The 14,314-nt window shown below is 44.5% G+C and overlaps 1 protein-coding gene and 1 pseudogene across 1 annotated transcript in view; both read right to left on the bottom strand.

The window, feature by feature from the left end:
* Positions 1-14,314, bottom strand: part of Frem3 (FRAS1 related extracellular matrix 3) — a 64,076-nt gene that overhangs the window by 11,099 nt on the left and 38,663 nt on the right. The window contains 3 exon segments of the mRNA XM_076916082.1: positions 7,910-8,035; positions 8,260-8,504; positions 10,776-10,830. Of these exon segments, the coding sequence (XP_076772197.1) occupies positions 7,910-8,035; positions 8,260-8,504; positions 10,776-10,830 (426 nt within the window).
* LOC117723140 (coenzyme Q-binding protein COQ10 homolog B, mitochondrial pseudogene) lies at positions 2,578-3,872 on the bottom strand (annotated as a pseudogene).

The following is a 14,314-nucleotide window of genomic DNA, read 5'->3' as shown; positions in this document are numbered from 1 at the left end:
GGGGAGATGGTTCAGTGGGCAGCAGCACTTGCTTTGCAAGCAAAAGGATTTGAGAGTGAGCCCTCAGTGGCCGGGCAAAATGGCAAGCATAGCTGTGCAAACCTGTAACCCCAGGACTTGGAGGACAGAGATTGGTGGATCCTAAGAGCTCACTGGCCAAACAGCCTTGCTGAAATGTGAGCTTCAGGTTCAGTAAGAGACCAGGCAGCACATGGTAAAGGGCAACACCTGATGTCTGGCTCTGGCTTCTGCATGCACACGCATGGCACACACCTACACATTCGAATGCATGGAACATAAATATATGCGTATACACCTATACAAAGAAAAGGTTCTATCTTGCAAACACCAGATACAACCAGATGCATGTAGATTTTTTTTTATTAACTCTAAGTTTAACTTAATTTTACTCTTAAAATTAAAAAACAAAACCTTTGCTATTATCGTGTATGTGTGTGTGTGTGTGTGTGTGTGTGTGTGTGTGTGTGTGTATGTACAATATGTTCTGTGTGTGGTCATAGCATATGTGGAGGTCAGAGGATAACTTTTGGAGTTAGTTCACTCCTTCTGGGTTCTGGGGTTCAAACTCGGGTGGTCAGGCTTGAGTGGCAAGAGATTTTGCCCTCTGAGCCTCCTTGCTAGACCTGGATTTTCTCCTTTTTGGGTGTTGAAGGGTGAAAAGAAAATTAGGTGGGCAGAAGCATTCCATGAGGAAGTTGTCCTCTTCTCCCTCCTCTTCTTCCTCCTCTTCCTTCTCCTTTTCTTTTTAAAATCTGTTTGTCTTGTTTTTCAAGAGTTTCTCTTTGTAGCCTTTGTCATCCTCAAAATAGCCCTGTAGACCAGGTTGGCCTCAGACTCACAGAGATCCACCTGCCTGTGCCTCTTGTGTGCTGGGATTAAGGGCATGAGCCACCACTGCCCACGGAAGTCTTTCTTTTTCTGCTAGCTAATTACAGGGGCATGCACTCAGTTCCAGAGAGCCCAGCCTGTCTAGGAAAGATCACGTGATCCTTACACAGAGGAATATTCAGTGCCTGGTGGTGTAACAAATGTACTTTTTAACGTGCACCTTCAAACCATACTTCTTCTGGTATGATGACTATCGTTGGTTGTCAACTTGACTGTATCTGGAATGAACTACAATCCAGAAATAGAGGGCACACCTATGATCTGGATCTTGAGACAGGAAGATATGTCTTTGATTGGGATCTTTGGGGGTTGGGGGAGGGGGAAGACACAGGCCTTTAATCCAGATCTTGAGGTGCAATGACACACCTTTAATCTGGGCCACATCTTCTGCTGAAAGCTTATGTAAGGACACAGAGGAAGGAAGATTTTGGTTCTTCTTAACCTGCTTGCCTTTGCCTTGCTAGCACATCTATTCCTTCACTGGCATGGGTGATCCCAGCATATATGAAAGACCACCTGAGACCCCCAGCCTTGTAGGACTGAGTAATTACTAGATTCTTGAACTTTCCATTCACAGCTAGCCATTGTTGGATTAGTTGAACTGCAGCCTGTAAGTCATTCCAATAAATTCCATATATATTTACATATTTATATAATATACACACATATATGGAATTTATATGTACACATATATAGTGTGTATATATATATACGGCACACACACACACACAGACACACACGGAATTCTCTGTTCACAATCAGAGGGCCTCCCAGAATGCAGTGCAATGAGGTTGTAACAGAGCAGCAGTTTGGCAGAGCTCATGGATCTGCTAAACTGGACGGGTCTACTTGGGGTCCACCCATCGCTCTGCCTCTGGAAATGAGCTGGGAAGCTGAGAGAAGAGCTTTGTGAATCAGTGGGCAGAGGCGGTGAGACGGAGTTACCTCCCTGGAGCTGACTCTTCTATAGAACGTGACTTCCTGTTATGTCTCCACATCTGAAAGGTGTTCTCAGAAGACTCCATTCCCAGTTGTCACATAGTACAGAATGCTGGCATGTGATCCTGGACTCTACACAGCATTTATTTTCCTGCTTGTGGTTAAAACAAGGAAACAGGTAATGGACTCAGATCTTCTCCCTAGCGCGTAGGCACACGGTGTGTGCATGAGAGCACCTGACTCTTGTGGAACTGTGAGAACTGTCATGTCTCACACGGAAGGCCACTGTGGCCCTTGTCCTCAGTCCTTCCCACAGCTATTTCAACATCTCAGAGGATGGAACTTGAAAGTGGGCTTTTAAACTTTTTCTTTTTCTTTCTTTTTTCACAATACAAAAATAAATAATTTAACTTTATTAAGTCATGACTTCAGCCCTTACACTGATTTGTTTTTTTTTTTTTTTTTTTTTTAAAATCAGTTTAGAATATTATTGAAAGTGAATATGCACAATAAATAGAAAATGGCCTGTGTGGTGCTGGAGACATATTAACTACTTACTTATCTGTTGCCTATAGTAGCAGACAAAATTCTGACACACAATCAGCACGCGAAAGTGCAAAGCACCTGGTAGGAAGTTTCAAATGTCTAGAAAAGTAGCTCAGAGCTCTGGACCGCTCACCAAATAAAACAAAAAAGAAAAACAACCCCTCCCCCAAACCCCACTCAGTACATCTGTGAAGCAACTTCCCAACAACACTGAATTATCTACTGCTACCCGTAAGAACAATTTAAAATACCCAAAGTGCTAAGACTTCATTAGCAGTACTTTAAATCAAAGTTTTAATGTTACATATATGATTACTCAAAAATACCCTAAGCCGTATGTATGGCATGCCCAATAACAATAAGTTACAAATACTCTGAACCTAATAACTTAAACATGATATGGTAAATATAACACACATTGTATCTCAGCTAACCTTTCATGTAAGGTGAGAATTAAAAGACTTGTTCATCTGTGTGCTCAAATGAGGAATGTGGTATCGTAGCAACAGTGACGACATCCGTTATTACAAAGGCAGAAGGAGCCTGGAAATGTACATGTTACTTAGAGTTGCACTTGATTGAAGAAATGATTCTATGTACAAGTGGATCCATATTCAATGTGCAAATTTTCAATGGAGCAGGCTTAGAATCAAGGCAGGTTTAACAAATGCTTCCTGACTTCTCAACAGATGGCGAAAGGACTTCCTAAGTGAAAAACTAGTCAAGAGTTAGTGGAGGCAGCTCTTATTTTCCTTCTAGGTGTGGTGAATTTCATGAAGCATTAATTCCTGAGGTATGTTTGTCTCTGGACCATAGAGTTTACATGCTCTTCTTTCAAAGGCCGCTACCATTTGTTTCACAACTTCATTGAAGAACAATGTAGCGAGCTGAGAGTGCAGAAGGGAGCGGAATTCAAAAGAAATTGAAAAATCCAAGGTACAAGTTCTTGGATAGCCAGGAAGACCTGGGCTAAAACACCAAATAGTCTCCAAATGATTGAAAAGTTTCCCATCAGTACAAGATGCCTTTACCAAATGCGGTTTTACCAAGGTTACTATTGATCTGTATCGTTCCAAAACAGGTGGAAACCCAATTTCTAATCGGGTTTTACAATATCCGGATCTCCTTGATATTATATCTGATTGTTTACACCAAGGAACGAAATGCTTATAATCCTCCATTCCTGATACGACATCATACATTTCTTGCATTGAGTACCCTATAATTCTTCTCTCTGAATACACCTTTCGTTTATTTACTAATGGAGCAGTGATTCTGAAGAAGGTTCTTGCACAGAGCTCTTTTGGCAAAACTGAGGCACGTGGTGGAAGGGTTTTGTTCATCAGTATACCACAGGGAGCTAAGTATCTGACGTTGCGCGTAGACCCCCGCGCCGGGGCTTCAGTCACCGTGGTGGACTTCGGACGGCACCCCGTTGCCACCCTTGCCAAGGCCCTCTGACTGGTCCGAGCTGCCATCGCTTTTAAAGTTTTTTCAAAAGTTTAAAATAAAGATTTAACAATTAACAGTGAATAAAACTAACATGGATTTTAGGAACAGCTGAACGGTTGGAAGGACGGTAGACACATATCTTATTAACAGACTACAAATACTGACTGTGGCTCTGGGTTCCCAAATGTTATGGTTTGGGAAGACTCCCAAGGCCATCCCATCAAAGGTTTCCATTTGCCTCACACTGTCTGCCTCTGATGTGTGATTTTGATTGTCAATTTGACTGGATTTAGAATCATCATGGAACAAGTTTTGGCACATTCTGTGACAGATTAGAATAGTAAGTTTAGTGAAGTGGAAAGACCCACTGTACATGTGGGTGGAGCCATTCTGTGGGTGGAGTCATTCTGTGGGTGGAGCCATTCTGTGGGTGGAGTCATTCTGTGGGTGGTGCCATTCTCTGGGCTACAGTCTTATGACTCCATAAAAAGGAGAAAATGAAGCGAGTACCAATTTGCTTCTTCTCTGCTTTCAGACGGCAGATGCAGTGGGCTGTCTCATGCTCCTGTCTCTGTGCCTTCCTGAGAAGGGCTGTGCCCTGGGACTATGAGCCAAAACAAACCCTATCCCTCACGTTGTTCTTGGCAGACATTCTGTCACAGTAGTGAGGAGATAACGAGCTCTTGTTTTCTGGTGAGAGGTCTCCTCATCACTACTTTCAGAAAACAATGTAGAGGTTTGATATTAAAGCTGTTTAGCATTTCTTCTAGGCTCCGCCCCACAGTTACCTAGCAACAGCTTGGCTGCTATAAAATGGCTGTTTGGCCCCTCTTTCTCTCTCTCTGGCCTTACTTTTTCTGGCCTTTCTCTCTCTGTGTCCTCTCCCCTCCCTCCCCCTCTCTCCTAGTGTTCCCAGCCCAACTCTTCCCTTTTTTTCTCTCTCCCCTCTCTTTCTGACCCCCGGACCTCTGTCCATTCTCTTTCTCTGCCTCAACTCCCTTCTCCAATCCCACTTTCCATGCTTCGAAATAAACTTTATTTTATACTAGACACATCCTATGGCAGTTACCTCAGGTGGGGATGCCTCAGCATGGGCCTTCTCTTGCCGCACCATGCCACAGCATTACAAAACATCAAAAACAAAGTATGAGGGGTTTTTATTTTGTTTTGAACAGAGTAGGAAAGAACAACTAAATGCCCACTGTTAGTATACCATCAACAGGGGCCAGATTTGAAGACAGGCTGTATGACTTGACAGTGGCTAATTACACATAAAACCATAATACAGGGCTAGAGAGATGGTTAAGAGTGATTGCCGTGTAAGCATGAGGACCCAAGTTCAAATCCCAGAACTCGAATACAAACACTTCAGTGTAACCGTGTATGTCTGTAATCTCAGCACCGTGGAGGCCAGAGGCAGGGGCATTACTGGGGCTTGCTGGCCTAGCTCCCTTCAGTAAATGAATGAGGTATCACATGATAGAGCAGGATATTTGATTCTGGGACCATAATGGCCCAAGGAAACAGAGGATGGGTGGAGGAGAGCTTCATCCCTGGATAGCTCAGATGAGAATGGCAGGAGTTGGCTCCTACCCCACTCCCAACCTGGTGCCATAAAGTTGGCCACCCTACCATCAACCCTAGTACAAATTTATCACTCTGACAGTTATCACGATTCCCTCCTTGCTTGACCTTACAAGATTCCCTTTCCCTGTGGGACCGTGAAAGGTATTGTGGCTCCTGGTTGAGCTAAGGCTAAAAGCCCCAGAGACCCTGAAGGGACAGTAGGAGCATTGCCTGTTCTTGGGCACCAGGCCCGTGTCACTAGCTGCACCCCCACCCCCCCATAGATTTGTGGCCATCAGTCACATAAGGGCAATGCCCCAAGCCCCTCTACATGTAGAGAACATGACCTGTGGTCACGTAGGCTCAAGTAAGATCTCCATTTTGATGAGGTACCTTGAAGGGCTGGAAGGCTCAGCCAATGATCTTTCCTTCCTAGGCATTCCTTCCTGCAAAAGGTATTTAATCTCAGGCCCACCCTGAGAAGTGGGGTATGGTTCTACACATCCACTTTCTGCCATGACAATAAATGCCTTAAAACCATGGACAGTCTCTTTTCATCGGTATCCTCCGTGGGGAGGGCTTCACCTATATACAGAATCGCTGTACAGTCTCCTGTAGAGGCCTCTCTGCACTCCCAGCCATGACCGCCACCAAGCCAAGCTCAAGCCTGCAGCTGTCAAGCCAAGGACAATCACCATGGGACTAGTTCTAGCTCCCACTTCTGCCCAGGGCTAGATCCAGCCCGTGGACCCCCATTTCCTTTTCAGCTCTTCCTTGACTTCTAGCGGTACCTGGGTGTCCAAGAGCCTGAGAACCAGATGGACCTAGCCTCCACAGGCCTCAGATTGCGCTTTCCCATCCCGGGAGCAGTACCTGCCCAACAACGGCATGGGATAAGTGCAGTCAACTTCGTGCGTCCAGGCTTCACAAGTGGCCGAGCCCTGTTGCTGAGCAGATGTGGGACCTATAACTCTACACCTCCTGCAGCCCCTGAATATTCAGATGAGGCCTCTTCCAACACCCCTGTCCTGACCAGTGGTACACAGCCACACAAACCTTGCCCTAGAGACCCTGGCCACTTCTCCAGGGGCATAAATGTCCCCTTTCTCACCACAGACCAAGATCCTACCTGAATCCACTCATACCCGGCTAAGCTTTTTTTCTACCAGTCCAGCCTGGTGTGCAATGGTGAGGGGGAGAAGCAGACACCAGCTGGCATATGATATCATTTTCTGGCCTCCATATGTCTATGGGAGCATTCTCTCTCTCTCTCTCTCTCTCTCTCTCTCTCTCTCTCTCTCTCTCTCACACACACACACACACACACACACACACACACACACACACACTTCATGAAATCTCTGCCCCATACATAAATAAATACCTATTCCTACCCTCAACTCCCAGAACACTGGGAGCCCAGAGAGCTCAGTCAGGAAGCAAAGTCTCAGATCTGCAGTAATCAGGACAAATGGTGAGGACTAGGCCCAGAACTCTCAACTTCCATACTTTTAAATCTTTTCTCATTTAAGAACAGCCAGAGAAACCCAAACATGCTCTTCTATCCAATCACGTAGGCCCTTATCGCAGCCAATTACATAAACACCTCTTATCTCAGCCAATCAATTACAAAGAACAGCCCTTATCCCAGCCAATCACATAGGATGGTCCTTATCTCTCTCAGCCAATCACATAGGACAGCCTTTATTTCAGCCAATCAAGCACATAGGACTGCCCTTATCTCAGCCAACCACAGGACAGCCCTTATCTCAACTTCAGCTTCCTCACGCCAGCATCTTGAGTTAGGCCACACTGACACCTTCCTCTTCCTCTCACTGCTCAGTTTTACTGTTCTCCCTGCCTTTGAATCTCTGCCAAATGGATGAGGCAGACTTTCTTGCTCTATCCAGAACTAAACAAAACTTTTTTCTTATTCCCATGTGGGTGGTGTTCAATGAACCTAAAGGGTAAGATGCAGGAGAATTAATTTTTCCCCTGTACATTTAGAGAAGCCACAAAGAATGGCGCCATATCTAGAGGCGTGCGAACTCCAGACCTCAAGGTCGGAGGATACGTACAGTTGTAAGATTGAAAGGTAGGAGAATGACAGAGTGACGTAGGCTGTTTCACAGTGTTGCTTTGAAGACACAGACCAGTAAAGGTCTTGTGCCTAGCTTATATTTCCCATCAGTTCATAGCAACTGTTTCATATGAGTGTCTCACTGGACTTTCACAAAACCTAACGAAACACTAAGAGCAGGCATTCTTGTTCCAATATTGAGTACATTTATCTCTGTTAGATGGAGACCAGCTAGCTGGAGGCACTCAGGGCACCTGAGCAGAGTCAGCCAAGGAGGGAAACTGCAACTCATGCCTGGTGGCTGAGCCTGGTGTCTGATGCCCTGCCCTCAGTCTCTCCCACACCCAGAATCACTGCAACCCATTCTAATAGTCCTGTTGCCATGTGCACTCCCCCGAACCCCCACGAGTCTCAGACCTGGACGAGTAGAGCAGATGACACTGAGCTCCTGGCTTGTGTCTCCAGATCGTCTTACAGGAACCAGAAACTCCCCAACAGCCTCTGCCAGTTTATATTCTGCCTCTGGAATGTAAACTGTTGATTCTAGAAAAGACCGGAGAAGGCATTTCAGCAGGATTAAAATACCAGCTCCCTGGTATTTTATCTCACCTATGCAGAAGTGTGCAGCCATTGGCTCCTATGTTTGCAACATGATTAACTGAATCATTTTTGAGAAGGGTAGGAAGTATTCGTTATTAAGTAAAAAGCAGAATTGAGTTTAGAAGATCCCCTTGTCTTTCCCCCTTATTAAATTATGTGTGGCACACCATCTTCAGGATCTACAATTTTGACTGTTGCCATCTCTGGAAACTCCAGTGCAGCCATGTCAGGTTCAGAGAGAACGATTTGGAAAGTTTCTGAGGTCTCAGGCATAAGTTCCACCTTCCATGTGGTTGTAGACTGGCCGGGATCGAACTGGACCAGTGCAGAAGCCTTTCCTTTAAAATCCTTATTTTCTTTGTCAGTGTCTCCTTTGGATCCAATGAATGAAGCCAGAAAACTCAACATAACTCTTAGGGGCTGAAGGAATATTTTGTTTTCTATTGTTGACAAACACAGATAACATAGTTGTTGCTTCTATTTAGTGTCTGGAGAAGATATTTGTGAACACTTTTCCCAGCTACAAGAGTGAGCAGAAGTGAACTGAGTCAGGAAGAAAGCAGGAAGGGAAGGAGCGAGGGAGGGGAGGGTGCAGCTCAATGCTGGAGCAACGGCTAAGTATGTGCCAGGCCTTGAGTTTCCAACCACACTGCAAAAAGACGATCTACATAGAATGGAGAATATTACGACAATTTGAATCTCTGCCATCTCTGTTTTTGCGACAGTGTCTCACATAGTCCGGACCATCCTCCATCTCACTATGGAGCTGAGGATGAGTTTGAACTTCTGACCCTCTTGCTTCCATCTCCCAAGTTCTGGGATTATAGGCATGGTTTTATTTAGTGCTGTGGATCAGAGCCAGAGCTTCCCACATGCTAAGCAGCCACCCTTCCAGCTGAGCCTCACTCCAAACCTGTTTAGTGACTTTCCACTGTGAGATAATTTTTAATAACTTTCCAGACAGTCAGATCCTCAATAATGAAAATGGAGAGGCGGTGACTGATTGGAGTTCTTCTAGGAAGCAGGAATTAGTAACTTATGAAAGAAACTCATCAACAATAATAAAACACCTACTCGATAATATAGAAAATAGCCAGTGTCAGACATAGCAGTTAAGACTCATTGAAAAGCCAGAGCTGGAACAGTGAGCTGGACTAGGCAGTTTTGTGTCTTTCTTTTTGTAGACCGTGTGGTCTGCTGCTAGACCCGGCCTGAGCGGGCAAGCGCTGTAAGGGTGTTGGTTTAGGTACAAGGGAGGGCCTCCTGAGCATCTGTCTCACACAGACAAGTGCTTACACACACACACACACACACACACACACACACACACACACACACCTTTAAAACTGGAGTATGGAAATTCTTCCTGACATATTAATTCAAACTCATAAGGAGGCCTTGGGTGATGAATTGCAGAAGCAAGTACTAAAAGAGAAAGGAGGCGTATTTCAGCTGAATGTCTTGGCAGCCATCCCAACCACACAGTGATGAAAGGATCTGAGGTATGGGCTGGGGCTTCAGCTGACCTAAGACAAGCCTGTTCCTAAAGCCTCCTGAATAGCTCCTTTCCTTGATTAGCCGCTTTCACCCCTCGCCCCACACATCATGTTTCCTTCCTGCCCCCCCCCCCTTCACTGGCTGAGTTCTGAACCTGTCTGGGAGGCTCCTACTGGTCATTTGTAAAATGTAAAATGTAAAATAAACTACAACCACAAAAAAGGGGCATGCCTTTGATTCCAGCACTCGGAGGCAGAAGCAAAAGGATCTCTGTGTGTTCAAGACAAGCCTGTGAGCTCTAGGATAGCCAGGGCTACACTGTGAGATCTTGTCTTGAAGCTGCCCATGTAGGAAAAAAAATGAAGACAACCTTGTTTGACTTCTCAAGAGATTATAAGTATAAAGGCAAAATGACTTCAGAAGGTTCTGGTAGCTAACAGTGCTGTGAAAATGTAGTGGGTTCTTAGAACAATTATTATTAATTATTAAGGATGACAATTGGATCCTCTCTGTCAGCCCTGCCTGTGTGTTTACTCCAAAGAGCTGTGTTTTGCTGGCGGTGTTTGTAATGCATAGAAAACTTGACACTGCTCATGTCCTTAAGCAAGTTACAACCTCAGCGCTGATAAAACAATTATACATAATTAAGTAATGAAATTTAAAACAGCAATTAAATAGAAACAATACTTCAGAAGAATAGCTAGAACTAATGTATTAGTATATGAAAATATATTTTTCTACACTTTAAAGGCAATTTTAAAAGAAGTTCATTGCAGCTTTATTTATAGTAGTCAGAAAACTGGAAACAACCTGGGTATCCCTCAACTGAAGAATAGATAAAAAAAAATGTGGAACATTTATACAATGGAATAATATTCAGCTATTAAAAACAAAGACATTATGAAATTTGCAGGTAAATAAATGGAGCTAGAAAAGATCATCCTGTGTGAGGCAACCCAGACCCAGAAAGGCCAATATGGTGTGCATACATTTATAAGTGTACATTAGCTGTTAAGCACATGATAATCACACTACGATCCACGGACCCAGAGAAACTAGGTAAAGAGGAGGGCTCTTGGGGGTGTATGGATCTCCCTGGGAAGGAGGTAGAAGAGTGAAGGAGAAAATTTAGGGAGAGACAGCTGGAATTGGGGGTCATTTGGGAGGCAATGTGGAAACCTAGTGCAGTGAAATCCAAGCCCAGTTTAGATGGAAAGGTTGATTTCTTAGCTGGTTTCCTCCTGTAATTGTGAGGGATAAAGAAGACGTGAGCAGAAGTGATGAAAGGAATAATGACTGGGAATATGTATTGTTCTATTTTTTTGTAGAGAGGAAAGTTTCTTTGTTTTCTAGTGAACATCATATAAAGACTTAGGGGAAGAATACTACAAATTGTTGGTCACAAATTACTCAATACATGTCAGCTATTTTTATCAGGGTTTTTGTTTATTTAGTCTTAAATTTTCATTTGTGTGTGTGGTATATGTGGTATGTATGTGTCTGTCTTGTATGTATGTATGTATGTGTGTGCATTGTGTATGTTGTGTGTGTATTTGTGTGTCTATGGTGTATGTATATGTTGTGTATTTGTGCATTGTGTGTAATGTATATGTGCATATGTATGTGGTGTGTGGCTTGTGTGTGTGATGTGTGTGGTTTGTGTGTGTGGTATGTGTATGTGGTGTGTATGTGTGAGTGTGTGGAGTGTGTGTGTGAGTGTGTGGTTTGTGTGTGTGGTATGTATGTGTGAGTGTGTGGTGTATGTATGTGGTATGTATGTGTGAGTGTGTGGCATGTGAGTGTGTGGTTTGTGTGTGTGGTTTGTGTGTGTGTTGTGTATGTGTATGTGGTGTGTGTATGTGTTATGTGTGTGGTGTGTGTGTGTGGTTTGTGTGTATGTGTGTGTGGTGTGTATATGAGTGTGTGGTATGTGTGTGTGGTGTGTGTGGTTTGTGTGTGTGTGGTGTGTATGTGTGAGTGTGTGGTGTGTGTGTGGTGTGTGTGTGTGGTGTGTATGTGTTATGTGTGTGTGATTTGTGTATGTGGTTTGTGTGTGTGGTGTGTATGTGTAAGTATGTGGTGTGTGTATGTGTTATGTGTGGTATGTGTGTGTGGTTTGTGCGTGTGTATGTGTAAGTGTGTGGTGTGTGTATGAGTGTGTGGTATGTGTGTTTGGTGTGTGTGGTTTGTGTGTATGTGTGGTTTGTGTGTGTGTGGTGTGTATGTGTGAGTGAGTGGTCTGTGTATAGTGTGTATGTGTGAGTGTGTGGTTTGTGTGTGTGTATGTGTAAGTGTGTGGTGTGTGTATGAGTGTGTGGTATGTGTGTTTGGTGTGTGTGGTTTGTGTGTATGTGTGGTTTGTGTGTGTGTGGTGTGTATGTGTGAGTGTGTGGTGTGTGTGTGTGGTTTGTGTGTGTGGTTTGTGTGTGTGATGTGTGTATATGTGGTATGTGTGGTGTGTGTGGTTTGTGTGTATGTGTTGTTTGTGTGTGTGGTGTGTATGTGTGAGTGAGTGGTGTGTGTGTGGTGTGTATGTGTGAGTGTGTGGTGTGTGTGTATGTGTGAGTGTGTGGTATATGTGTGTGGTATGTGTGTATGTGTTATGTGTGTGGTATGTGTGTGTGGTGTGTGTGGTTTGTGTGTATGTGTGGCTTGTGTGTGTGTGTGTGATGTGTGTATGTGTGGGGAGCCGACAGAAGGCAGCTATCATCCTTGCAGCCGTCTTGAGCCATATACCCTGACAAGAGACTTGATTACATCAGCCTACAACAGCTGAGCACACTCTGATAACATCTTGCTTTAGATACCCAGGATCTTCCCTTGGGTGTGTGAGGCTTAAAGCTGTGATTTAGAGCCGAGACTTAAGGGTGTGACTTAGAGATCAGACCTAAGGGTGTGACTTAAGGGCCTGACTTAGAAGTGAGACATATAAAAGGCAAGAGGCAGACAGAAGAGTTCAGTACAACTTGGAGTAGGAATTAGGCATTGAGGAAGAAGACACTTGGACTAGAGAACTCAGAAGAAATTATTATTAGGTAGGAGGCACTTGAGTCTTGGCACTTGGAGAAAGAACTTGGAACTGGGAAAGAGACTAGCAATTGGAACTAGGATTAGGTGCTAGGAACTAGAGACCTGGAATTAGGGACTTGGAGAGAAGAAGAGAGACTGAAGAATAAACGGGATTGAATCACACTCTGGTCTTCATTCTTTGTGTCCCTAACCCTCGGACTGGAGCAGCTTGGGGCAGTGTGGGTTCTAACAGTTTAGCCCCCAAGGCTTTTGGCAGTGCGGGTTCCAACACTGACAGAGTGGTCCACAACATTTTCAGCTCCCAACGTGGGGTAGTGCGGTTCTCAACATGTATGTGTGGTATATGTGTGGTGTGTGTGGTTTATATGTGTGTGGTGTGTATGTGTGGTATGTGTGTGTGTGGTATGTATGTGTGTGTGTTGTGTGGTGTGTATGTGTGTGGTGTGTATGTGTGTGGTGTGTGTGGTATGTGGTATGTGTGGCGTGTGTGGGTGGTGCGTGTTGTGTTGCGTGAGTGTGTGGTATGTGTGTGTTGTGTGTGTGCTGTGTGTGTGTGTTGTGTATGTGTGAGTGTATGTGCTGTGTGTGTATATGTGTGTGTGAGTTTGTGGTGTGTGTTTCTGTGTGATGTGTGTGTGGTATGTGGTGTGTGTGCGTGTCTGTGCTTGCGTATGCACGTGTGGGTGAAGGTGTCAATGGATACCAGAAGACATCAAAATGCGTGGAGTTGCAGGCTGTTGTGAGCTTCTCGATTTTCATCATAAAGAAGCATAGACTTGATTCCCACCAGGCTATCGACTCTTGGTAGAATATTTGGTTTTACTAATAACTGGATCATGTATATTTTAAAATTTCTGCTAGCCGTAAGAGCATCCCTTACTTTTTCCACATCTCAGTTCAAAGCACCTTCTCCTCCCTTTGCAGAGTATTCAGTTCAATGCCTACTCTCTCTGCCCAGTAGCCAGCCAAAGCATTGTTACATACAATGCCCTAATGTTAGCTTGCCTGTCCTGGAGCAAGGTAAGTAACTGTGAAAGTGTCCCTGCCTGAAGCCCAGCTTACCAGTCCTTGTGGCACTCACTACTTCTAAGGCAAGCCAGTGCTTTCTGCAAGCCCTCGCTTGTTGTAGGGCCACCTATCAATGTCCTCCTAGAGAAACAAGAAACGTCAGCAGTGTGCACTGAGAAAGCCTGCATGTCCACACATCAAGGGACGTTTGCATCAGTGTGATAGGAGGAGACAGAAGAAGCTAACAGGAGAGGCTCATCTGCAGGCCCTTGAAGGCTATTATCATGAACCGTACTAGATAACGCAGACCCCAGGAATACAGAAGCAAATATCTAAGACACAGTTTGCTAAAGCGTCAGTGTAAGGATAGATGCCACAAGTGTGTGCAATAAGACACTGTGAAGAAAAAAAGTAGTCATGAAAAATTAAAAAGCCCTATGTGTCGAGAGAGCCTCAGAGCACCCCTTCCTTTGAGTGGTCCCCTCCCTCTGGAATATTGCACATGACCCACAGACTGATCTTAAATATGCACCCTTTAAAAGATGTTAAAGACACATTACATTTCATTAAGTATGGGCTTTTGCCAATGACAATATTTGATGCTGGCGCTGGCTTATACATGATGCTACCTTTGAGAGGTGCAGCCTGCGGGGAGTGTTTAGTTCACTGAGCCATGTTTTTGAAGGG

The sequence above is a fragment of the Arvicanthis niloticus genome, chromosome 18, assembly GCF_011762505.2.
Source record: "Arvicanthis niloticus isolate mArvNil1 chromosome 18, mArvNil1.pat.X, whole genome shotgun sequence".
Classification (NCBI taxonomy): domain Eukaryota; kingdom Metazoa; phylum Chordata; class Mammalia; order Rodentia; family Muridae; genus Arvicanthis; species Arvicanthis niloticus.
Note: the sequence above shows the minus strand (reverse complement) of the source record. Positions and strands in the feature narration are given on the sequence as shown.